At 53.6% G+C, this 22,941-nt stretch overlaps 2 protein-coding genes across 4 annotated transcripts in view; one reads left to right on the top strand and one right to left on the bottom strand.

The window, feature by feature from the left end:
* Positions 1-15,437, top strand: part of LAMA5 (laminin subunit alpha 5) — an 85,974-nt gene extending 70,537 nt beyond the window's left edge. Inside the window, exons 45-80 of the mRNA XM_041417836.1 lie at positions 317-531; positions 780-880; positions 1,315-1,495; positions 1,724-1,867; positions 1,942-2,093; positions 2,180-2,290; positions 3,150-3,261; positions 3,768-3,938; positions 4,729-4,925; positions 5,011-5,127; positions 5,204-5,358; positions 5,991-6,132; positions 6,362-6,464; positions 6,549-6,662; positions 6,779-6,958; positions 7,321-7,463; positions 7,657-7,833; positions 8,076-8,212; positions 8,292-8,445; positions 8,528-8,661; positions 8,748-8,910; positions 9,358-9,486; positions 9,666-9,817; positions 10,197-10,329; positions 10,610-10,750; positions 10,933-11,063; positions 11,146-11,313; positions 11,406-11,538; positions 11,655-11,812; positions 11,931-12,117; positions 12,359-12,511; positions 12,618-12,777; positions 12,865-12,995; positions 13,096-13,186; positions 13,887-14,006; positions 14,141-15,437. Of these exons, the coding sequence (XP_041273770.1) occupies positions 317-531; positions 780-880; positions 1,315-1,495; positions 1,724-1,867; positions 1,942-2,093; positions 2,180-2,290; positions 3,150-3,261; positions 3,768-3,938; positions 4,729-4,925; positions 5,011-5,127; positions 5,204-5,358; positions 5,991-6,132; positions 6,362-6,464; positions 6,549-6,662; positions 6,779-6,958; positions 7,321-7,463; positions 7,657-7,833; positions 8,076-8,212; positions 8,292-8,445; positions 8,528-8,661; positions 8,748-8,910; positions 9,358-9,486; positions 9,666-9,817; positions 10,197-10,329; positions 10,610-10,750; positions 10,933-11,063; positions 11,146-11,313; positions 11,406-11,538; positions 11,655-11,812; positions 11,931-12,117; positions 12,359-12,511; positions 12,618-12,777; positions 12,865-12,995; positions 13,096-13,186; positions 13,887-14,006; positions 14,141-14,295 (5,245 nt within the window). The 3' untranslated portion in view covers positions 14,296-15,437. The remainder of the gene's footprint in view (positions 1-316; positions 532-779; positions 881-1,314; positions 1,496-1,723; positions 1,868-1,941; positions 2,094-2,179; positions 2,291-3,149; positions 3,262-3,767; positions 3,939-4,728; positions 4,926-5,010; positions 5,128-5,203; positions 5,359-5,990; positions 6,133-6,361; positions 6,465-6,548; positions 6,663-6,778; positions 6,959-7,320; positions 7,464-7,656; positions 7,834-8,075; positions 8,213-8,291; positions 8,446-8,527; positions 8,662-8,747; positions 8,911-9,357; positions 9,487-9,665; positions 9,818-10,196; positions 10,330-10,609; positions 10,751-10,932; positions 11,064-11,145; positions 11,314-11,405; positions 11,539-11,654; positions 11,813-11,930; positions 12,118-12,358; positions 12,512-12,617; positions 12,778-12,864; positions 12,996-13,095; positions 13,187-13,886; positions 14,007-14,140) is intronic.
* Positions 15,438-15,578: 141 nt separating this feature from the next.
* ADRM1 (ADRM1 26S proteasome ubiquitin receptor) lies at positions 15,579-22,245 on the bottom strand. Of its 3 annotated transcripts, none has more exons than XM_041417824.1 (10): positions 22,184-22,245; positions 21,379-21,589; positions 21,015-21,131; positions 20,814-20,937; positions 20,297-20,383; positions 18,180-18,261; positions 17,732-17,961; positions 17,254-17,411; positions 16,430-16,532; positions 15,579-15,802 (listed from the first exon to the last, which is right to left on the bottom strand). In XM_041417824.1, the coding sequence occupies exons 2-10, from the start codon at positions 21,586-21,588 to the stop codon at positions 15,696-15,698; spliced, it is 1,218 nt and encodes a 405-aa protein (XP_041273758.1). In that variant the 5' UTR covers position 21,589; positions 22,184-22,245; the 3' UTR covers positions 15,579-15,695. The 3 variants fall into 3 exon arrangements, with proteins under 3 accessions (XP_041273758.1, XP_041273759.1, XP_041273760.1); XM_041417825.1 differs by having other exon boundaries at positions 22,191-22,213; XM_041417826.1 differs by lacking the exon at positions 20,297-20,383.
* Between the last annotated feature and the right edge of the window lie 696 nt (positions 22,246-22,941).

Raw genomic sequence — 22,941 nt, 5'->3', positions numbered from 1 at the left:
GCAGCTGGCTCTGCCCCTGAGTGCTTTGTTCTGGCAGCATTTCCTTCAGTCCTTTTCAGCCTGCAAATGCCTGACTACTGAAATTCTGTTACTGTCGGTGTGTGACTTAGGTGTGTGCTTTGCCTTGACTTGCAGCCTGTGATACAGGCACCTTTCTGAGGTATCCCGAGGCAAAACACAGAGTGCTTTGAGATCCCTGAGGGCTGCAGCAGTTACAAGTGTTGCATGCTCACGCTGTTCCAGTTGTGCAACTCCAGTGCGCGGTGCAGGCGCGAGCTGCGGGATCCTCACTCCGTTGTGACTTGTGTTTCTCCAGGTGTGCCCCGGGATACTACGGCAACCCCTTGGTGATTGGCAGCTCGTGCCAGCCCTGTGACTGCAGCGGGAACACGGATCCCAACATGCTGTTCAGCAGCTGTGACTCCCTGACGGGCGCCTGCTCAGGCTGCATGCACCACACGGCCGGCGCGCGCTGCGAGCTCTGCGCGCCCGGCTACTACGGGGACGCCGTGGTAGCCAAGAACTGCACACGTGAGCGGGGCAGGCAGCCAGCCCAGGGCCAAGGGGAGGGTGCCCAGCACTGCTCATCTGCCTCTGAGGAGCAGCAGCCCAATGCAGCTTGTAAAAGGGGTCATGGGCATAAGCTGTGAGAAGCAAATCCAAGAGGAGAGAGGCTCTGTCTTAACTTTGATAGATAAGGGGGGAAGAGCAGTTTTGCTGTTAGCAGTAAGAGCTGACAGGCTCTTCAGTGTAATACTGGATGTATTTTTCCCTGGCAGAGTGCAACTGTTCGCCTTGTGGGACTGACTCCTGCCATCCACAAACTGGCCAGTGCTTCTGCAAGACTGGAGTGACAGGCCAGCACTGTGACCGCTGCGAGGTGAGGGTCACCTGGGCCCTGGGATGGTGACTGTCCTTGTCATGGGGATGAGGGGCAGCCCTGGTGTTGTCCCCCAGGTTGTGAGCTGAGCAGGGCTGGCTGCCAGCTGGTCAAGGCTGAGTTTGCAGGAGTACATGGCAAAAGCCTATTAAAGATCTGGCAGCAAGCAGTGCAGGCAGCATTCCAGTAAGGCGGCATCATTTGTGAAACTGCAGTAAACCCCATTTTCCTGAGTGCATCCAGCTTGGGCAAGGGCAGGATCACAGGGCAGTGCTGCGGTGTGTCTGTGTTCTCACTGCAGCTCCACATCTTTACCATGTTGAATTTTGTGGTGCTCAAAACACACCTAGAAAGAAAAGCTGTGGTCCCCCATCGCTGACTCGAGAGAGAGGCACACTTGCTGACCAGGGCATCCATGTCCTGCTTTTCCCTAGGAGGGGTACTACGGCTTTGAGGGCTGCTCGGGCTGCCGGAGGTGTGACTGCGACGTGGGCGCCGTGGGGAGCAGCTGCCACGTGCAGAGCGGCCAGTGCAGCTGCCTGCCCGGCGTCAGCGGCTCCCGCTGCCACCAGTGTGCCCCAGGCTACTGGGGCTTCGGCCAGGGCGGCTGCACAAGTGAGTGTGGGGTCCTACCCAGGGGCTCTGGGACAGGGCTGGGCTGCTGGTCCAGTTGTTGGAGGGATAAAACATCTGGCAGCTGTCTGAGGGCCTGTGCATGTCGCTGTGTTGCACGGGGAACCCCCAGCAGTGGCGTGTGGATGGGCACAGCTGGAATAAAACCTCCTTCCCCTCTCTCCAGAGTGGTAAAAGCACAAAATGATTCTCTGTTTCTCGACCCTGCAGAGTGTGAGTGCAGAGGGGGCTCCTGTGACCCTCGCACTGGGGAGTGCACGTGCCCCAACGGGCTCACGGGGAAGCAGTGCGACGTCTGCCTGCGCGAGCACGAGATCCTGGTGGCAAACGGCCCCGACAGCATGAAGTGTGAAGGTCTGTGTCCCACTGTCCTGGGGAAAGAGGGGAGCCCGGGAGAGGGCCTGTGCTGACTGCTGCGTTCCCTGCAGTGTGTGACAGCTGTGTCCTGCTCCTGCTGGAGGACCTGCAGAGCATCGAGATGTCCTTCCCGTCCATCCGCGGCCAGCTGGTCACGCTCAACGCCAGCTCCATCGCCTGGGCTCGCCTGCACGGCCTCAACGGCACCATACTGGCCATTGCTGTACGTGGAAGGCTTCACATCACCTTCTGCCCATGTCTCCTGGCCTGTTGGCCTGATTTAGCCTCTTCTTTTTTTGTTTTTCCTAGAACCAGCTCCGTGAGTATCACAGAGCCATGAGCAGGGTCAGGCAGAGGGCTGATGAGCTGGAGGATGAGAACATCGATCTCACACAGGACCTGAATGCTCTGCAGCACAAAGTAGGGTATTTCTCCATTTTTCTTTGCCAAAGCACAAGCCCCACCTTTTACCAAAATGTGAGCTTTAAAAAGGTTGTGATGAGCCTAGTTCAGGCAGGCTGGGTCTCCTGCTCAACCAGAACTAAGTTGCAGTGTTAGGTGCTCAAGCTGGATTACCTGTTTTCATTCCTTGGAGAGCTGTGAAACATCTCATAATACTGATAGTTTTTATTGATTTACTACTTGCTTTTGGAGTGGCTTCAAATTTAAGCAGTAAAAATAAATTCCATCAAATATAATTTATAGAAGGGACATACAAGTAAGGAACACAAATCATCTGGGTCCATCATGGATGCAATCTATATCCAGTCTAAAACCTAGCAGTCACATCTTCAGAGAATGGGTAAACTGAGCAAGATTTGATTTCACTTGGTTTGATTTATAAACTACCTGTTCCTAATCTGAGGGAGAGGGAAAAATCTCTACTTGACGACATATCTCCCCAGACAGCTGCAAGGACAAACTGCCCTGTGTGTACCAGACAGCCAGACTGCAGCCCCCTGTCTCTTGATCAGGACCCAGGTGTGCCTGGCTCTGGGGCTTTCCCTGTGTTAAGAGCACAGAACAGTGCTGAACTCTGTGGTGTTGGGATTGTTCCAGCATCCAGAGCCTGTTGCACTGGAGCTGTATTTAATGCTTGGGCTTCTCTGAAGGTGCTAAATAAGATCATCCTTCAGTACACTGTGGGACAGGCTCCTCCAAGGACCTCACAAGCAACACATTCCTAGTAGGCCTTGTGTGTGTTTTGGGAGCAAGTCCCACTGACAAATGACATAAAATGTCATCTCATACTTGAACTAAGCCAGCGTTTTTGTGGTAGATGACCATGACTCACAGAGAAGCGATTCGCGTTGAGCAGCACACGAGGGACATGTACCAGAGGGGGGAACAGCTCCTGCTGCACATCCAAAGCATCCAGAGGGGCATTGCAGGTATGTCAAGAAGGGTCTTCACTTTGGGGTTACGCCTGTGATACGCCATGGTCTTCATTTCAACCACTGCCAAGTACTGCAGTGCTTAGAGAAAGAACAAGGGAAAATACAAATGAAGATCCTCGCAGAATCCCAGCTTTTACTCTGACCAGCCTTATTTTGAGTCTCAGCTGCTTGGCTAAACACAAGTCTGGGGAAAAAACATTAAACTTCCAGAAATGTTACTAAAATTAATAAAACAGGGGCAGTCTGCCCTGCAGCTTCAGGAGAAATTGAGCAAAGGAGAGTGGTTGGATTTTGGACAAGAGGTAGAGCCGCAGAAAGATGCTCAGGATGGAACATGTGTCACTGGTAATGGCCAAGGAGGCTGAAACATGGGGCAGTGCCTCTGGGTGATCTCAAGCACTTCATTGTCTGAAAGCTGTCAGTGGTTTGTGAGAAGAACCTCGGGGAGTTGTGAAGGACCTGGTTTGCTCAGTCTGACGGGGCTGTGGGTTTCTCTGCAGAGCTGGTACGGCAGATGGCCAGGTTCGGGGCAGAGAATGCCAGCACCACGTCCGGCGAGGAGTTCCGGCAGAAGCTGGCCGAGGTGGAAAGGATGCTGAGGGAGATGAAGGAGAGGAGCCTGGGAGCCCAGGAGGAGCTGGCAAGGCGTGAGCACGAGGAGGCTCAGAAGTGTGAGTCCAGCTTGGCTGCCCAGGTCCTGCTGGGTCTGGCTTGGAGCCCACACAGACACTGCACATCATGGTCATGTTTAAAGAGTGCTGTTAAGAACCAGGCACCCCCAGCCATTTTTATAGGAGTTTCAGAGTTCCCTGTGACAGTCCAGCAGGATAATTTGTGGTTCCTTTTCCCTTAAGGCAAATTTCAGAGCAGAACTAAGTGGGTAGTTCTGTTTGATGAACAAAAATGACAGCACTTAGAACCAGGAATCACCATTATGTGATATATTCACGTCACACATGGATGTGAGTAAGTCACACCATGTTTCTTCCTGTTTGCTGGAAGAAACAGCCAGCTTCCCACAGTAGCTCTGCTGTCCTGAGGGCATCCTTGCAGGAATGAGCCCAACCAGGGATACTAGCACTGTAGGAAGAGAGCACTTCTGATTAACAAGCCTTGGCAAAGCATAACTCAGTAGCTGAAAGCTGGAATTATAAACTGGCTCTTGTTGGAAATAAGTAAATTCGTACAGTGGAAGTAATCAAGGCCTCAGGTTCATCATCTGGATCTTTTCAGGCATGGCTGTATGTCTTTGAAAGAGATCCCATCTCTTAAGGGTTTGTAGACAGTCCTGGGCAAGATCCTGTGCCATCTAGGCTGAAAAGGAGGGAGGGAGGGGTGGAAGATGGTCACTTCTGACCTTGATATCTGCCAAGACCAGAGCCAGGCTTTGGGGCAGCCAGGCACAGAAGGAGTCTGTTTAGCACAGGAAGAGGAATTAGCAGAGTTCTCCCCCCTCCCCAGTGCTGCATCGGGTGAAGAGCGAGCTGCACGCCCGCTGGCAGTCCAACCAGGACCTGGTGAGCAGCATCCAGGAGCGGCTGGCCCAGCACAGCTCCCAGCTCATGGATCTGCGAGATGCCCTCAACGAGGCCGTGAACAAAACCAGGCAGACAGAGGAGCTGAACAGCCTGAACCGAAACAACCTGGAGGAGAGTCAGGTAGAGCTTCACCACAGTCCTGGCCATGGGGTGAGGGGAGCTGTCCCAGCCCTGCTGGTCCCTAACCCGGGGTCTTTGTGTCCAGCAAAAGAGCCAGGAGCTCCAAAAGCAGCATGCACTGGTGCAGGACACCCTGCAGATGGCCAAGGATGCCCTTGCCCAGGTCTCTGACTTCCTGCAGATGATGGAGCGTGCAAAGGAGGTGAGTGGCAGAGGCACTCTGGCACGGGCAGAGGGAGAGGTGTGGCAGCCCTCAGCAGTGACAGGTGTCCTTGCAGGCATACGAGAAGCTGGCAGCACTGCTGGATGGGGCCAAGCTGCCCCTGACCGAGCGGGTCAAGAAGTTCTCCCCAGCCAGCAGCAAGATCCCCATCGTGGAGCAGGCAGAGGAGCACGCCCGGCTCCTGGATGAGCTCGCAAGGAACCTGTCTGGGTGAGGCACCTGTCCTGAGCCTCACTGGCCAGGCTGTCTGCTGCCAGAGCTGCGGATGGGAAACTGCAGCCCCACCGTGGCAGGGGAACAGCAGGCTATTGCTGCTACATTTCTCTTCACAGAGAAAAGCAAGGCACAATTCTTCCCAAGAATATTTCTAGGTTTCACATTCTCTGAACATCAGAGAAAGAAAACACAATGCTTACCTCATTTGCTGTGCCCGTGTTGTGCCAAAGTAGAATGCAATGTGGAGATTGTTTGCCCAAAGTGATGATGTTTTGTTTCCTTGGCCTGTCAGGGCCAAGCGTGTGTGTGTTGGGACTGTTGGTTGAGAGTCACAAGAGAGTCTGTGCAATTGTGTGCAGAGTGAGTGCTTGGCAGATTCAGTTTAGATGTAATGTAGTATAGAATAATATAGTGTAATAAAGTAATTAATTAGCCTTCTGATAAGATGGAGTCAGAAGCTCCTTCTCTCCCCTTCCTTGGGGGTTGCCTTTCATACTGTAGGGTATCACCTCCAAAGTTTTATACTGGAGCACACATTGTGCTGAGGAGCACAGAGGGGTTTGTCTGTGAGGGCATGGGCAGGAGCCTGTTTTCCATGGACTTGATGGCTTCATCTTCCAACACAGCATTATCCAGGACACAAACCAGGATGGCTTTATCCAGAGGGCAGTCAATGCCTCCAATGCCTATGCCAGCATCATTGAAGCTGTGAGGAAAGCAGAGCAAGCAGCCCACGATGCTGACAAGGCAGCCAGCGAGGCCCTGAAGGTACATGCTGTGGGGAGCCCTGTAAGATGGGCAAAAAGCAAACTCCCTCCCCTCTGACACATGAGCACTGTGCTCTGTGCCTGAGAGCAGAGTCTCCACAGCTGGGCCCGCACTCAGTGTTTGGGTCTCCCTGTCACACCCCACTGCAGTTGTCTGAACGAGCATTTTTGTGTGCAGTCTGAGCCAGAGACTTGAATTCCTCTTCAGAGTCCTGTGGTTTTTTTCACAGAATGTCATATCAGAAAACCTCGGGGCCACCTCCAGAACGCTGAAGAGGAACAGCAGCAGCCTGGAGGAGGCTGCAAGGAGACAGCAGAGCAAACTCAATGGGGGTGAGAGAGGCTCCTCGCAGGATCTGCTGTCCTTTGGGCTGGACTGAGCTCCAGCAAACAGCTTGTGCATTTCTTTAATTGCAGCTATTAAGGGCACTCTGCAGACAGCAAAGGACAAGCTGGCTGACCTCCGTGCCAGGAAGGAGCAGCTCCTGACCCAGCTCCAGTCTGTGCAGGACATGCTGGGCAGGGAGCAAGGTTTGTTCTGGGGTAGCTGGACTGGTTCTCTCTGCTCCTTTCTTTGTTCACTGTCTGTGATCCAAGGTGCTTCCTCCCTGCTCCTGGACACCTCAGAGATATTTCTTTCTTTGCAGAGGACACAAAGGACACAATCCAGAATGCCAAAGCAGCTGCTGCTGAGGCCAATGAAACAGCTGCAAGAGTGGAGGATGCCCTGAGCACCATGAAGAAGAACCTGGATGAGTGGAAAAACCAGTATGGAGGCCTCCGAAATGAAGACCTGAACCAGGCAGTCCAGGATGCCAGGAAATCTGGTGAGTGCTGAGCCTGGTGTGCCACCATGGTGAGTCTGATATGGGCCACTGCATGCACAGATACCCCCAGAGTATTTTTGGAAGCTGTGCTTTGCAGCTCCAGATCAAGAGCAGAGGGAGGTAGCCAATACTGATGCTTTAAGTGCTGGCCCTTTCTATTTTCCTCTCCTGCAATGTCTGTATCACCTGTAGCTTTGCTGCAGGAGGTTGCCTGCACTGGAGCATTCTCAGACCCCCTCGAGGCTGATGGGTTAAAGGGAATCTCTCTGTGACTGCTCGCATTGCATTTCTCAGACTGCATTAACTTTGCATTTCCCTTCCTTGCTAACCTCCAAAACTCCTGGCTCCTCTTCCAACTCCAGTGTCCAGCCTGGAGAGCACCATTCCCCTGCTGCTGGAGAAGCTGAGCAGCCTGGAGAACAGGAGGAACAAAAACGCCACGGTGTCGGAGAACATCGTGAGGATCCGGCAGCTCATCACACAGGCGAGGAACGCCGCCAGCAAGGTGAGCTCAGGGCAGGGTGAGGCTGGGCTGGGGGCCTGGGTGGAGGAGGGCTTACCCGAGGGTGGCATGCAGAGGGGAGGGTGTTTGGTGCCACCAGGCAGCGTCCCTTTCTCGTGGGATTTGGTAGAACTGGCAGTGGCCAGGCAGGTGGCAGTGGGTTCAGTGCCACAGGGCTGGATTTGTCTCCCTACAGGTGAAGGTGCCCATGAAATTCAATGGCAGCTCAGGGGTGCAGGTCCGGATGCCCAGCAATCTGCAGGATTTAGCAGCCTACACATCCCTCAAATTCTACATCCAAAACCCCGAGCCCAGGAGCCAGCAGGACGAGGCAGAGGAGGGACGGTTCGTGTTGTACCTGGGCAGCCAAGAGGTGAGATGGGGCCAGAGGGTGGTGGAGCCCATGTTGCATCAGTGATGTCCATGCCTGTACATCAGCCCCTCACCTGGTCCCTGAATATCTTTGTGTGGGACACAAAGCCCCTGGATGCAGCTATCAGCCTGGGTGGGGAGTGGAATAGGGGGCTGTTTGTCCAGTGCAGCCCTGGGAGCATCAGGGAGAGCTCCTGCCTGTCCCAAATGCCAACATGTGGCCCTGTCTCTCCCTGAGTTCAGGCCACTGGAGACTACCTGGGCATTGTGCTCAAGGACCGCAGAGTGCATTGGATCTACAAACTTGGAGATGAGGAACCAACCTCCCTGAGCGTTGATGAGGATATTGGAGAGCAGTTTGTCACCATCAGCATCAACAGGTCGGGCCTTTGCTCAGGGAGGGCAGGGTTTGCTCCTTTGTGGGTGTCCCCTGCTCCTGACCATCCCTCCCTGCTGCAGGATCCTGCAGTACGGGCACATGTCGGTGATCGTGGAGAGGCAGAGGGTGCACGAGATCAAGGGAGACAGCGTGGCCAAGGGAGAGCAGGGGCTGCTCAACCTGGACCCACGCAACGTGGTCTTCTACGTGGGGGGCTACCCCTCCAGCTTCACGGTGAGGCGGGCGGCGGGAGCGGGCTTTAGGAGGCTCTTACAGGAGGGAAGCCCTGTTTAAGTGTTGGGTTTTTCATTCCCAGCCTCCTCCTGCTTTGCGCTATCCCAACTACCGCGGGTGCCTGGAGCTGGACACGCTGAACGAGGAGGTGGTGAGCCTGTACAACTTCCAGCACACCTTCGAGCTGGACACCGCTGCCGAGAAGCCCTGCGCCAGGTGGGCACCGGGAGCAGCCTGCCCCAAGGCACTCAGCTCTGCGTGCTCCGTGCCTTGGGATTGATGGCTCCCGCTGTGTGTCTCAGGTCCAAGTCCACGGGAGACCCCTGGCTGACTGATGGCTCCTACTTCGACGGCACCGGCTACGCGGAGATCAAGTTCGAGAGCCAGTTCGGCACAACCAAGCGCTTCGAGCAGGAGATCCGCGTGGTCTCCTACAACGGCATCATCTTCTTCCTGGAGAACCAGGCAGGTGCTTGCTCCCCTGGGGAGCCTTCATCCCTCAGTGGACAGTCACAGGCATTCCCAGTTCAGAACGCTTGGGAGAGGAGGGATTTGATGATCTCAGGGCTGCTTGGAGCAGGATTTCAGCACTGTTGTTAAAAGCCATGAGCAGACTGGACCCAAACCTCACAGCAGTCACTTGGCTGGTGCTGGAGGGGCTCTCCAGAACTTGGGAGACCCTCCAAGCTAGGCCAGGGTTCACAGGGGCAGGCAGTGCTGCAAGGAGCATTTCCAGCTTGCAGTGTTATCCCTGTGCCCCAGCACGGGGCTGCTGTTTGAAAATAAATCCCAAATAACTGTGACCAGGGCACTGGAAGTGGGACCTGCTCCCACCAGTGCTAAAAGGCACGTGGGCTCAGTGCCACAGCTGCATCCCAGGCACCTGCTGAGTGTCCATCCTGCCTCCCCCAGGGTCAATTCCTGTGTCTGGCCATCCGGGATGGGAAGCTGGCTCTTTACTATGATTTCAGCTCTGGCCTGGAGATGGCAAAACCGAGCAACTCCTCATCGCTCACCATCAGCAGCACCACAAACAAAGCGGTAAGAGGTCACAGGGCTCTCGTGGAGGGAGGGCTCCTCATCCAGCGTGGGGTGAGATGAGGGGGTCAGAGCTGCAAGACGTTTTTTGACTTGAGCCACTAACTTGACACTTTGTCTTGCCCTCTGTGATGGACCTAACTGCCCCAGACTGACAGATCATTTCTCTGTTCTGTCTCCAGATCCAAATTTTCCTTCTCAAAATGAATAACAAGAAGCGCATCCTGGTGCGGGTGGAGCGCCTCACCATCTTTGTGGTGGAGCAGGAGAACTCCCTGGAGAACGCTGTCTCCTACTACCTGGGGGGTGTGCCCCCAGCTGTGCTGCCCCCCAGGTGGGTCCAGCCTGCAGTGGGGTGGGACAGTCAGCATGTTCCCCTCGAGTCCCTGGTGGTGGCCCTGGCCCTTTCTCAGCCACATCCAGGGCTGTTGGAACCCTGCTGAAACTGAAGTTTTCCTCTCCCTGTCCATCATCCTGAGCTTTTAAGGATTGTAACTTTTCCATCTCTGGTGAGGGATGAGGTGCTGGTGGGTGTCACCAAGTCCTCCTTTGCCATGCTGCATGCTTTGGAGCAGCCTTGACACTGGAGATACCTGTGACCATCACAATTCATTCCCAGGCACTTTGCCTGAAAGAACTGCAGGGCCAGATCCTGCCCGGGACTGTGTCCTGCCTGGGGCTGTCCTTGTTAACTCTGTCTGCTTCTCCTGCAGTTTGAAATCTCTCTTCCCCACGGGTGGGCCCATCCGGGGCTGCATGAAGGGCTTGAAGGCTCTTGGCAAATACGTTGACCTGAAGCGCATGAGCACCGTGGGCGTCAGCTACGGCTGCACCTCGGACCTGCTGGTGAGCACAAAGCCCTGGCAGCCTGGCCAGCGTGCTGGGGGAAGGGTCTGCAGGGAAAGGGAGAGCAGGACCCCCAGGACAGGCCCATGTCCCTTCATTCACATAGAAACAAGCATAAACCTCCCAAGTCCTCAGTGCAGAGGGGTCGTGGTGAGGTGCTTGCTCCACATGGTTGGCCACAGCAACAGCCAGAGCCAGCAGTGAAGCAGAGCTCCTCACTCATGTCCCAGTGCTCCAGCAAGGCATGGCTCCCACCTTGCCTCTGTGCTGTCTCTCACAGATTGCCCGCTCGATCAGTGTCCATGGCCACGGCTACCTGACCCTGGCTCTGACGGATGTGCCGGGGCTGCGGGACTTCTACAGCGGCTTCAGCTTCCAGACAAGCCAGCCTGAGGGGCTGCTCTACCACCACTCCACCCAGGTGGGCACCTGCAGGCCCCCAGATATCCCAGCAGTGGGGCTGCTGGGGAGGGTGCTGCTTCCCCTGGGGAAAGAGGGGATTGTGATGGGGCCAGGATGTGAATCTGCAGTGAGATCTTCACCCTGAGCTCCTGGAGGGAAGTGGGGTTCAGCTGCTGAGCTGCTGCGTGATGCTTTCTGCAGGAGGGGACGTGCCAGGTGTCCCTCCAGAGGGGCCAGCTGTCCTTGAACCTGCTGGGAAGCGAAGTCACCACTGACAGTGCCTATGCAGATGGCAGGGCCCACTACGTGGCCTTCTACAGCGATGCGCGTGGGTACGTGTCCTGCTGTGGGTGCTGCTGGGGGCCGGGGTGCCCACAGCCTCAGGGTCCTGCTGAGCCCCTGCTGCCACCCCAGGCTCCGGCTGTACGTGGATGACGAGCTGCAGGACACCAGGACGGGCCCCGGGCCCAGCCGGCGGCAGCGGCGCCAGGACGGGCGGCGGCTCTTCCATCTCGGGGGCTCAGCAGAGCCAGGAGCCCTCAGCAACCTCACCGGCTGCATCGGGAACGTCTTCGTCAGGCGGTGAGTGACACCGTGCCCCTTGCACACAGCGGGGCTCAGCCCCTTCCCACCTCCCAGCTGGTGTGACAAGGACCTTTTCTCCCCGTGAGTAGGATGTCAGAGCCACAGATGGTGGTGGACCTGCAGCAGAATGTGGAGAGCATCAATGTCACCATGAGCTGTCCCTTGGGCGAGCAGTCGCAGCAGCTCAGAGTCACTCCGAAGAAGGACAGGCGGAAACCCAAGGTACCAGCTGCTGCCAGAGCTCCCCACATCCTCCTCCTCATCCTCCCCAGGTGCTCAGCTCTGCTGGCAGGGCAGGGATGCTCCCCTCACTCCATTCCCTGGTGCACATTGCGCAGGTGCGGGGCAAGCCTGCGCCCAAGGGCCGCCGCCACGACCAGGACGGGCTGTGCCAGCTGCACCCCCAGCCCCGCGCAGCCAGAGGCTCCTTCCGCTTCGGGGGGGCCCCGAGCAGCCGCTGGGAGTTTGATGAGATCCCAGCCTCCTTCGGGTGGAGGTGAGCCTCGCCCCGTGCCCACCCCATGCAATCCTGGCCCTGGGATCATGGCCTGGAAGCACATGTGCCGTGCAGTTGCTGGCGAGCCGGGTGCTCCCATCACTCGCTGTCCCTGCAGGTCCCATTTCTCGCTGGAGGTGAAGCTGAACTCCTCCAATGGGCTGCTCTTCTACGTGGCGGGCGAGCGGGGCTCCTCCATGGCTCTCTTTGTGTCCAACGGGCGCTTTGTTTTCCTGGTGGACGTCGGCAGGCGCCGGCTGCGCATCCGCAGCAAGGACAAGTACCGTGACCGGCGGTGGCACACGGTGAGCGGGACACGGGGCTCAGCAGGACCTCCCTGAGCCACATCAGTGCCCCTGCAGGGGCTGGCTCAGTGCAGCCCTGCTCTGGGTGTGTGCATGTGGGACACTGCAGCTCCAGGGGAGCAGAGGGACAGCAAAATCACAGCCAGGGCTGGCTGAACCTCTGAACTGAGGGCTCCCTTTGCTGGGGCTCCTCCCAACCCAGCAAGCTCCCAGCCTTGGCACTGACCTTTGCTCCTTGCAGGTCTTCTTCAGCAGAGACCAGAGCCGGGCTCAGCTGGTCATCGATGGGCTGCGAGCCCAGGGTGCTGCAGTGGCCACCACGGCGCTCTTTGTGGCCCAGACCCCCTTGTACGTGGGGGGGCTTCCACCTGGAAAAGCCAAGGCTCACATACCGGTAAGGGCTTGGCAGTGCCATGGCATCACCCTCTCTCAGCCTGTTCCCAGTCCCATGGCATCACCTCGTGCCTCCCAGCTGTGTGCTCAGTGGCCTCTCTCCACAGGCTGCATCGGCCTCCAGCTTTGATGGCTGCCTGAGGAACCCACAGCTGGATGGGCAGCCCCTGGGTCCCCCCTCATGCACTTTTGGGGTGACGCCGTGCTACGAGGGCGCGCTGGAGAGCGGTGTCTTCTTCGCCCCGGATGGCGGCTCCATCACCTTAGGTACCGCACTGTGGCCAGGGACTGGGAGGGTCACATTCCATGGGAATGCCCTTGGTCCTCTCCTCACCAGTGGCATTGCTCTTCCAGCTGATGCAGTGATGACTGAGCAGGACTTGGAGGTGACACTGGAGGTGCGTCCCCGCAGTGCCTCTGGCCTCATCTTCCACATCGGCACGAGGAGAAGCCACCATCTCCTGCTCTACATGGAGGAGACCAAGGTACTGCGAGGGGGGCTTCCCCACAGGTTTTCAGAGGGAGTGGGTGTCTGCTGCCTGTCCCTCTCAGCTCTCCAGCTCTGATGGGTTTCTCTCATCCCAGGTCACTGTGAGAGCGGGCTCTGGGGCTGATGAGCTCTCAGCATCGGTGACAAGCCCAGCTCTCTGTGATGGGCAGTGGCACACCATTGCAGGTGAGGTGACAGCTCCCCTGGTTCTGTGCCTCTGCTCCAGCCCTGCTCAGCCCACATCTCCTAGGGAGCTCAGGACAAGCCCAGGCTCAGGAATTTAAACCCTATCCACCTGCAGTGTTCACTTAATTTGGGAGGTTGTAGCTGCCATGTGGGCAATTTCCTAATTAACAATCCTTCCTGATCTTAGCACTGTCAGCTCTAGTAGCTGGGCGAAGCAGGTTGTTTTTCCACTCCATGGAGCTGCTGGCAAGGCCAAGGATGTGCCGCAGGACTTGATCCATCCTGGACTGTGTCCAGCTTGAAGTGAAAGCCCAATTTGCTTTGGTGTCGAGTGTGTCCAAAGAGCTCCAAGCCCATAGTTGGGAGCAGGGATTGCAGAATTCATACCTGCACAGGAAACTCAGCCTTTAATGTAGCTGCCATTGAGCAAGTGCTGTTTTATATCAAGTCCTTTTTGGGCTTGGGGGAACAGCTGCAGCCCCATCTCATCACAGCTCTATTTCAAACCTTCATCTTGTTCAGCCAGCACTGGGTGAGGTTTTGGGGAGATTGTCCCAACTGGGCATTTCCCAAGAGCTAGGCCAGGCCTTTTTGACCCTCAGTAGTTTACCTCTTGCTCCAGCAGTGGTCTAGGCTGGAGAGCAGAGTGGGCTTGCTCCATGGGTAAGGAAGAAGCACTGACGGTTGTTTTCTTTTGAAGTTACCAAATGGAAAAACGTAATCCAGGTGGATGTGGACACAGAAGGCAACCACACAGTGGGACCCAGCCAGCCTCCTGCACCCAGCACAAGGGCAACCTTCTCCCTGGGAGGGCTGCCAGGTGAGTTGGGAAAGATGTGCTCCAGGATGAAATACCCCAAGGACTACCTTGGACAAGGGAGATAATATTCCTGGTGTGAGGAAGAGGTATTTAAGCCTTTGCCAGACTAATGCCTGCTTTTGTTTCTTCTGCAGAGACAGACAAGGCCAGCACAGGGCTGCTCTTACCTCCCCTCCCTCACTACGTGGGCTGTGTCAGGAACCTGCAGATTAACCAGAGGCACGTGGAGCTGCCTGGAGCAGGGGCTGCCCGGGGCTCTGTCAGCCTCAAGGGCTGCCCCGTGCTCTAAGTGCCACACCACGGACAGCCCGAGGGACAGAACGCTGCTGCGGCCCCGGCATCACCACTGAGAGCACTGACCGTGCTCGGACACACTTATCTCCAGTGACTGCAGGCACAGGTCTGGGCCAAACCAGAGGGGCCACAAATCCCAGGGGAAGGAGGGCAGGGGAGGACGGCTGGGGAGGAAGGGGCACTTTGGGGATGTTTCACAAATAGAACCAAAAAGTTGGAGCGGGATGTGGCGACAGGCGCGTCCTTGCTGGGTGGATCTGCAGCAGGGCTCGTGCTGCCCCGTGGCTCGAGGTGGTGGAGCACAGAGCAGCCCTGCAGCTCGGCCTGAATCCTGTTCCCTTCACCCCACACGTACAAGGCACATAGATTTAGTTCACCGAACACTTGAGGCTGTTAATAAATGTCACAGACTGTCTGCTGATAAAGGCTGCAGGCAATTTCTGGTTTATAATAAATGCAATTAGGACAAACTGGATTAATTCCGCTGGTTTTGGGGTTTTATAAGCAAGGGCACATTTAACCTCCCCCCAAGGGCAGTCTCGGCTCATCTGCTACTGCTACGCACAGAGCTCTGCAAGGGGGACCTTGGACAAAATTCTGTTCACAGAATTAGCATCTTTTTATCAGAATAATTTATAAGAATCAAAAAAAGAACAGAATAGGCTGGGAGAACTGCTGAGGAAAAGCAGAAAGGCACAACCACCACTGGCTCTGCACTTGCATTCAGCACTGGTAGTACACTGACACTTTCCTGTTGTGTGAAGCAAGAAACCATTGCTTGAAAGGGAAAAAATGGGAAGGTTACCTGCACAAGGTTACCTGCACACCTGGCCCTCCTGCTCAGCCTCCCTCAGCCCTGGTGTAGTGCAGTCTCCACTTGAAGCAGCTTTTTTCTCCCAAGACACCCAGTTCACTCGTGCACTTACACGTCATATATATATTTGTGTGTGTATATATATCTGTGGCCACTTGGGGACAAAATCTTGCTTCTGAAATGGACTTGTAACTTATATCATTATATTGTGGGTTTTTTTATGAGGGGTAAATATTGTAAAATGGGTTTTTAACATGTCCATCTTAAATGTAATTATGACCTGTTTTTAAAGTTGTAGTATTAAAGATGGTCTTTGTAAATCACTGGTACATACTTTGGAGTCAAATAAAGTTTTATGTTACTCTCTTTCACTTTACCTGGGGAGAGTAAGCATCAGGCTGATGAGCTGGAAGAGGGATAATCAGCACTGCAGGGCTACTGTACAGATTGGAAGGAACAGTATGGCAGATAAAGAAAATTCCTTTATTTGTAGATTTATATAAGCATAATATGAAGTTAGTAATCCTACTGCAGTTGCTTAAGTTAGTATCTAGGAATATCTGTAAGGAAGAGCAAATAACTTAATCTAAACTCATATCTTCCTCTTCATCTTTCTTGTCCTTAGAGTCTCCTTCCTTTTGGTCTGACTTGACACTGTTCTGCATGGCTTTGGCAAAGGCTTCTACATCTAGAAGTTAAACACACGAGTTACTGCATTTCCTGGGCTGGAGCTCATTGTCCACGCAAGGTTAAGGCTTCATTACTTAGAAAGCAAACAGTTGCTTCAGTGAATTAACAGGGAGGAAAATTTTAAACTAAGTAACACACATCCAGATCTCTCTGACACAGCATTTTATGCACTTTAGTTGTGCATGCACATCCTAAGACCAGAATTCTTGCAGTAATGAGAGAGATGCTAAAAGCTCATTAAGGAAAAGGGATTGCCTCACTGCCAGAGCTGGCCCTGACTGTGTACACTGACTTCATGTGAATCGTTAAATGCCACAAGAAAGGCATTCCTGAACAAGGTGACTGTGCCACCTCCAGAGTCTTCTGCATCTCTAGCAAAAAAACAAGGCCAGCACATCTCTGCAGAACCCCAACTTCTCTCACAGCACATAACACCTCGCTCTGCTGCAACACCTGTCCCACCCACCTTTTCCTTGTAAACCAGTGCAAGAGTCACCTTGCAGACTGACAGCTCTCAGAGAGGGAGAGTTGGAGAGAAGCTGATCATTACACTCCATATTCAGTGGCCATGTGCAGTGCCAAAACCCCAACAACCCCCTCTTCTCCTGCTCCCACCAGCACTCACCGCCTTTATTTGCTGCATCTACTGCCTCTGCAGGTAGCCCAAACTGGCTCATGAGTGGGCCCAGCTGTCCTGAAGCTAAGGCAGCACTGAACATGCTCAAAGCCTGTGGATTGGAATCAACAGCATCAAAATAAAAGTTTCCATCAGATTCCTGCAGCAGTAACCCCAGGAGGACAGCAGTCCTGTCAGGGCAGGGCTTGGGAACAGATGTGCAATAAAATAATCACAAATTACATGTCCTTCACTTCCTTTTGCATGGAAGTAGCTACAGTCCAATCTAAACCAGTCATTTAAGCTCCTGAAATATTGCAAATGGACATATTTTAATAAGTCTATGTAAATTACTAGTTCAGATTGGTCTGTAAGATGCCAACTTTTATCACACACAGTGTCCTGCAATTAAGGACTGGTGTTTCAAGGATGTAGTGTAGTAACCATGAGCATCTCCTCTGCTCAGTCACATGAAATTACCTTTAAGGAGCCATTTGGAAAGGGATTAATGAATTTGTGTGTATAATCGTTATACACACAAATTATAATCATTATAATCAAATCTGTCATTTGCCAGAGCACATTTATAGTAAAGAAGAAGGTAAAGCCCAGCTCCAAAAGAAAAAGTAAAAACTATTCCCATCTGCCCTTGAGTTCCTCCTGCCCATCTGCAGGAGGAACTAATGCTCTGTTAAACCATGTCACTGCTTTCCACTTCTACTGAGCAACTTCCCACTCTGAACAGTGCCAGGAACCTGGAAAAGCAGGGCAAGGTCAGTCAGGAGGATGGGAAAGGGGGAAGAAGTGCAGTTCCCCCCAGAGCCAGCATCTACCTGCTGGAACTGAGGAGACGTCAGGGTGTTCTGGATCTCTTCCGCAGTCTGCGGCAGGGATTCCCCTGAGGGAAGGTAAGGCATCAATCGCTCCTGAACTTCAGCGTTGGCCAGGATGGGAGCCATGATCTCAGGAGTCAGAACAGCTGCCAGGTCCACTAGGAGAAAACAAAGGGTTGGCCATCAGACTACACCCCAAACCCCGTGCTCTTGTCATGTAAATTGAATGATCTAGTCAGGGTCTGAGTATTAAAATTATTATCACACTGCCACCATCTTTTCTCCCTCTCAATTTTGGAGTGAGACTAAGTCTCCTGAAGCAGTCAAAACCAGCATTGAAATTAAAAAAAAACAAACACCAAAAAACAGGAACAAAAAAATTAAGAGACCTTTCAAACCAGTGCGGAACAGGACAGGACAGTAAAACAGCTCCAAAGGACTCCAGGATCCAGCAGCTGCCTGGTCAGAGCACTGTTACCTTGCTGTCCTCCTGCTCCAGATGGCACATTCATAGTAGCTAAAATGTTCTGAAGGTCACTCAATTGAATGGGCTGGGTTGGGCTTGTGGCTGAGCTGGTTCCATTACCCGAGCTGGGAACGGGGCTGGGGCTGGTCACCGAGGCAGCCGCAGGAACGGACGGGGCCGGCGTTACACGTGTGGAAGAAGTGGTGGAAGATGGAGTCACTGCAGCCGACTGGCTGCGAGAGCTGGGCAAGATAATTAGGGTAATTAATTCCCTGCAAAAACCTCTTGTATTCTGAAAAACTTCTTTTCAAACCCTTACAGTATAAGAAACTCCTACCTCATTTTAGAGGTAATAAGCAGCCTTGATTCCCACCATATTCCCCATTCAATAAGCCATGATTCCTCCCACAGCAGTGGCAAGTTCCCACTGCAATAGTCCAGGGCAGACAAGGCCTCCTACCTTGATGATGAACTGCTGGTTGGAGGTCCCCCACTCCCGAGCAGACTGGCCAGCCCAGGTCCCGTCAGTGCACCCAGCCCACCTTCCGTGAACGTAAAAGAAGAACAGGTTCAGACATTTATTTCTTCAGGTTTTCTGCACCTCTCTTATCTGGAGAGGCTGCTCTTGTACCTGAAATATTTGCTAAAATAGAGGAGGGGGTGAAAGAGCCCGACCCACCCTCCTATCCCCTTCTCCAAATTAACAGAATCTTCTTTTCTGATCTTGCATCCCCATTAGAGAGCTGAACATCTCAGAAATGACTCAGTTTCTAGGTGTGCACAAGGATGAAGTTACTCTGGTTTGTGCTGTACACACATCATTGTAACACAGCCCTCTCCTCTCATCCGCTACACCAAAAATCCAACTTTTCTATGAACTTTAAAACCAAGGCCCTCAGCAGAAGATCCCAGAGGCGTCTTTGAGTCGCCACCACTCTCTCCTCACAGACCAGGGGTCTGCAGCTTCAAACCTAACACAGAGATGTGGCAAGAGAACTAGCCAAGCTCTTAAATACTTCACAGGCAAAGGAAGGGCAGCTCCACACCCCAAGTGCTCTCAGGGGAGCAGCCAGCAGGAAACCAACACCCTTATGCCAAAGAAACCAGAATCAGCCTCCTCCATCACACTTCCCAACTACCAAGGATTTGTGGCAGGGTCAAGAACCTCAGCTGGGAAAAGGCCTGGCTGCTGGCCCCCTGGAGTTGTCAGGGACTCGACTGCTCCCCTACAACTCCTTTGAGCCACATCAGCCAAACACTCCATTTCCCATCAGTTCCTTGCACCACACAAAGCACCTGCATTTCTCACCCACCTTTGGGAGCACCTGGGATCAGAGGACAGAACAACAGCACTCAGTGAGCAAACCCATGGCCAACTGCAGCTACAGACCCTGCAGGTCAGTGAGCCCCTGCCAGCCCCTCCTTGTTCAGGAACAATCCCATGGAACCAGCACTTCCTGTCACTTATCCCCGAGTTTCCCCAGCAGCAGGCACAGCAAGTAAAGCTCACCACACACTGCTCTGCTCCATTTCATGGTAAAAGTGACCCAGGAGCAAGAGAGCTCCTTTGGAGCTCTGCAGAGCCCCAAGAGATGCAAACCAGCTGTGATGAAGATGACATTCCCAGGGGAAATGTTCCCCAGGGATTCACCACAACCACTGTTTGCAGCAGCAAGCAGATGGTTCTCTTTCTGCTACATGTCAATCTGGTTGTGGCTGAATGTAAAGGCAAGGAAAGAAGAACTGCTGAGGAAAAGTGTTGAAAAAAGAAGGACAACTCTCAGGATTATGTGAAGCTTCAAGAGGAAGATCTTTTCCAAACACATCCTAAAAGGCCAGATTTTTCCAACACTACCATGAGAATTGCATCTGAACATCCCACCAATATGCATCTGAGGCTAAAAAGACACCAGCCAGATCCACAAAAATGGACTTATGAGCTTAAGCACAGAACCTCTGTCACAGCTGTGCTCCTTTGCCTATTTACACTCGAGGGTCTGACCCGTGAGAAAACGCTCCTGGAGCACGGGCAACATTGAGAACAGCCCAAAGCCCCTCCAGAAACCAGTGATTCCAGCTCTCCCCAGGAGAGAAAGCCCTGCCCTGAGCCTTGTCCCCTGACTGGGGAGTTCTGTGGGGTGGGACTCTGACCTTCCTCTTGAACTCTTTCTGCTTTGCACACAAATATTCACTGAATCAGAGACAACACAAGCAATTCCACAGCTTGGTAACCAGCACGTTTACCAGGAGCAAATCAATTGGTTTTCAGCCCCTGCTCCAGTGAATATTTAGGAAGAAAAAGTGGAGTAGAAAAAAACAAGGGAAAAAAAAAGCAGAAGATTCAGTACAGCAAGGAGCAGAACCACAGTTCCTTGCAGATCAAGCCCTGAGCTGAGTGCTGTGTAGAATCTGGTACCCTTTTTCTGTCCCTGAGCTCATCTCAGAGGCAGGGCCTTGCCTTCTCACATGAAAGAAGCGCTATTGAGATCAATAGCACTGCTTGAGAACATTGTCAGGTAAGATTTAACCTGGCAGGAGAAAATACCATTTTGGCATAAAGATATTAAAGCATTTTACCAAGTCCTCCTAAGCCCGTTGGTCCGATCAGCTGCATGAGCTGGTTATGGCTCATGTTTCCAAGAAGGCTTTGCAAGCCACCCTCACCTAAAAACAAAAACATTCTGAAACACAACATATTCACATGGTTTTTTTCACAGCACTCCGGCTCAAACAGCAGGAGATTAATTGGCATCACATTCTGTATGGAAAAACAGTTTCAAGTGTTTACTGATTCATGATCTTCATAAAAGATAAATGTAACTTGGTTTCATAAAGAGGTAAGACTCCAGAGAATCTACTGGAAACAAAGAGATTTCTCCTGGCAGTCTTAACTTTCAGCCTACACCTATTTAACAGCACAGTTTATTCTGCTAAGAGCACATTCTGTTAATAACATTGTCCCCAACTCACCCTCCACAGCCAACAGGGATTTCTTCCTAGGAACTCTAGGGGCTTAGTCTAGACATAAATTAAAAAAAAAAAAAAAAAAAAAAAAAAAACCCTCTGAGATGAAGGAGCAGAGAATGGACTGTACCTCCCAGTGCTGAGAGCTCGTGGCCTCCGCTGGCATTCCCACCCAATGCCCCTGGCATGGGGGGATTGTTCAGATACTCGTTCACCTTACGGCAGTGCTCCTCATCCTTGTCTGTCTTGGGCTCCTGCAAGAGAATTGCTCTTGGTGTGAGTCACACTGGGGGGATTTACATCCAAGACCTTTGCCTTTGACTTCACAAACCTGCATCCAGAAGAAGAGTCGTTTTGATCCTGCCTTGAACTTCAATACATACACACGGCCTGTGGTGCACTGTGGGACTCTCTTGAACTCACAGTCATCAGGAAAAATAATCAAATCCTGGAAAGTGTGTCAGGAGAAACAAATGTTTGAGAAAATACATCAATATTCCTTTTCACCTCCCAAATCCCTCTGCCCTCCTCCACAAACTTTCTTCCATCTGCTCCTCAGAGCAGAGAGCATGTGGAAGTGCAGGTCTGTCAGTGACATTCTCACCCTAATTTGTCCTGGGGGAGCTCTTTCTGCAGTGCCAGCAGATCAGAGCATGACATAACACCTCAGCACTGAAACACCAGCTCGTACTCACATCCTCCACGTTGCCTGAAGTCCTGTCCTTCCAGCAGAAGTGAATGAGGGAATCATCAGTTTGCTGGATGTAAACGAGGCCTTTTCTCTTGTCTGGAGTTACAGTGCTGCCTTTCAGGGACATCTTCCCTGCTCGAAATTCCACCAGGTATTTGCTCGAGGAGCCACGAGAGCCTGGCACCAGGCTTGGAAATAACGCGCCTGAAGACATCCTGCAAAGAGAGAGAGCAGCAGGTGAGAAACCTCCCCATATCCTCTCTTCCCAGTATCAAATTTCAACCTTTAGTAGGTGGTTTCACAAAAGCAATCTGTTCTGCTGCCTGCAGAACTCCAGGGTGATTCAACTGAGCTAAAGCAGAACCCTGGATGAAGACAGGAGGCTCTACAGCCTTCTACTAATAACGGACAGCCTGTGTGCTGAGGCGCTTGAAAATGAAACCACCGTCCCCCGGCGTTTCCTTCTCCAGTTGGAACCATGGTTCAAAGCAGGAAGCCCTGCTGTATGTCCACACTGCGGCTCCAGCACCCACAGAGCCCCACAGGCCGCCCCGCGCTCGGCGGCCCCTCACGCTGACCCCCGCCCCTCCTCCCGCACGGACCGGCCCGCGGGCCTGGCGGCGATGCCGGGCCCGGCGGCCCCGCGGGGCTGTGCGGCTGCTCCGGGGTCGCGCTGCGGCAGAGGCCGCGATCTTCTGCCGGGCCCCTCGAGGCCGCCTTCCCCGCGGCTTCCCGCGGCAGGAAAGCCCCAGCCCGGCCGCCACTGGGCGCGCGGTCCCGGGGGAGCCGCGGCGGGACCCGAGCGGTACCTTCAGCCTTCAGCCTCCTCCTCCGCCGCCGCCTCAGCTCTTCCTGCCCCGCGCGCCGGAACCCCGCCCCGCGCGGGGCGCGCGCCGCCGCGGCTCCGCACAATTGGCTGGCGCGGCTGCCAATCAAAGGGGGCGGGGCGAGGCGCCCCTGCTGTGTCACGGAACATGGCGACGCTCCCCCCTCACCCCCCCGGCCCTCATGACCCCCTCGCCCCCATCCTATCCCTCAGCCAAGCACAGCCCAGCGCCAGCGCGTCTCCAACATCACCTTTATTTTATTTATAGGGCAGGGAATGGTTACAAAAAAATAAATCCTTCCACGAAAGGCACGCCGGGCCCATGGCCAAAGCCCGGGTTGCCTCACAGTATTTCAGTATTGCTTCCCTGACCCAAATCGTAGGTGTCTGCAAAAAGCCAACACAGGTGTGTTCCCAACAGCAGCGCTAGGTGAAGAGTCTTGAGTTTGCTTTTAAAAAGCTGGTTTGGGCGAAAAATTTACTGGGAAATTATTTTACATTATTAAATGAGAATAAACAGTTCTCATTAGGTCTCTTCTAGGATAGATGGTTCCTGCCCTGTTAATCCGGGTGCCAAGAGTTCTAAAACGCTGGATGTGTGAAAAGCTGCTCCCCGTTTACAGCAGGACATCACAAATGCTGTACAGCAGTACCAAGTGAACTTTCACACTGATAACATTTTTTACCAGAAGCCCACTCTCTCCCCAGCTCCAGCTCACAGCTGGCCTCTCCACCACCCCA

The sequence above is a fragment of the Onychostruthus taczanowskii genome, unplaced genomic scaffold (genome assembly GCF_017590055.1).
Source record: "Onychostruthus taczanowskii isolate IOZ18803 unplaced genomic scaffold, ASM1759005v1 scaffold57, whole genome shotgun sequence".
NCBI classification, from domain to species: Eukaryota; Metazoa; Chordata; class Aves; order Passeriformes; family Passeridae; genus Onychostruthus; species Onychostruthus taczanowskii.
Note: the sequence above shows the minus strand (reverse complement) of the source record. Positions and strands in the feature narration are given on the sequence as shown.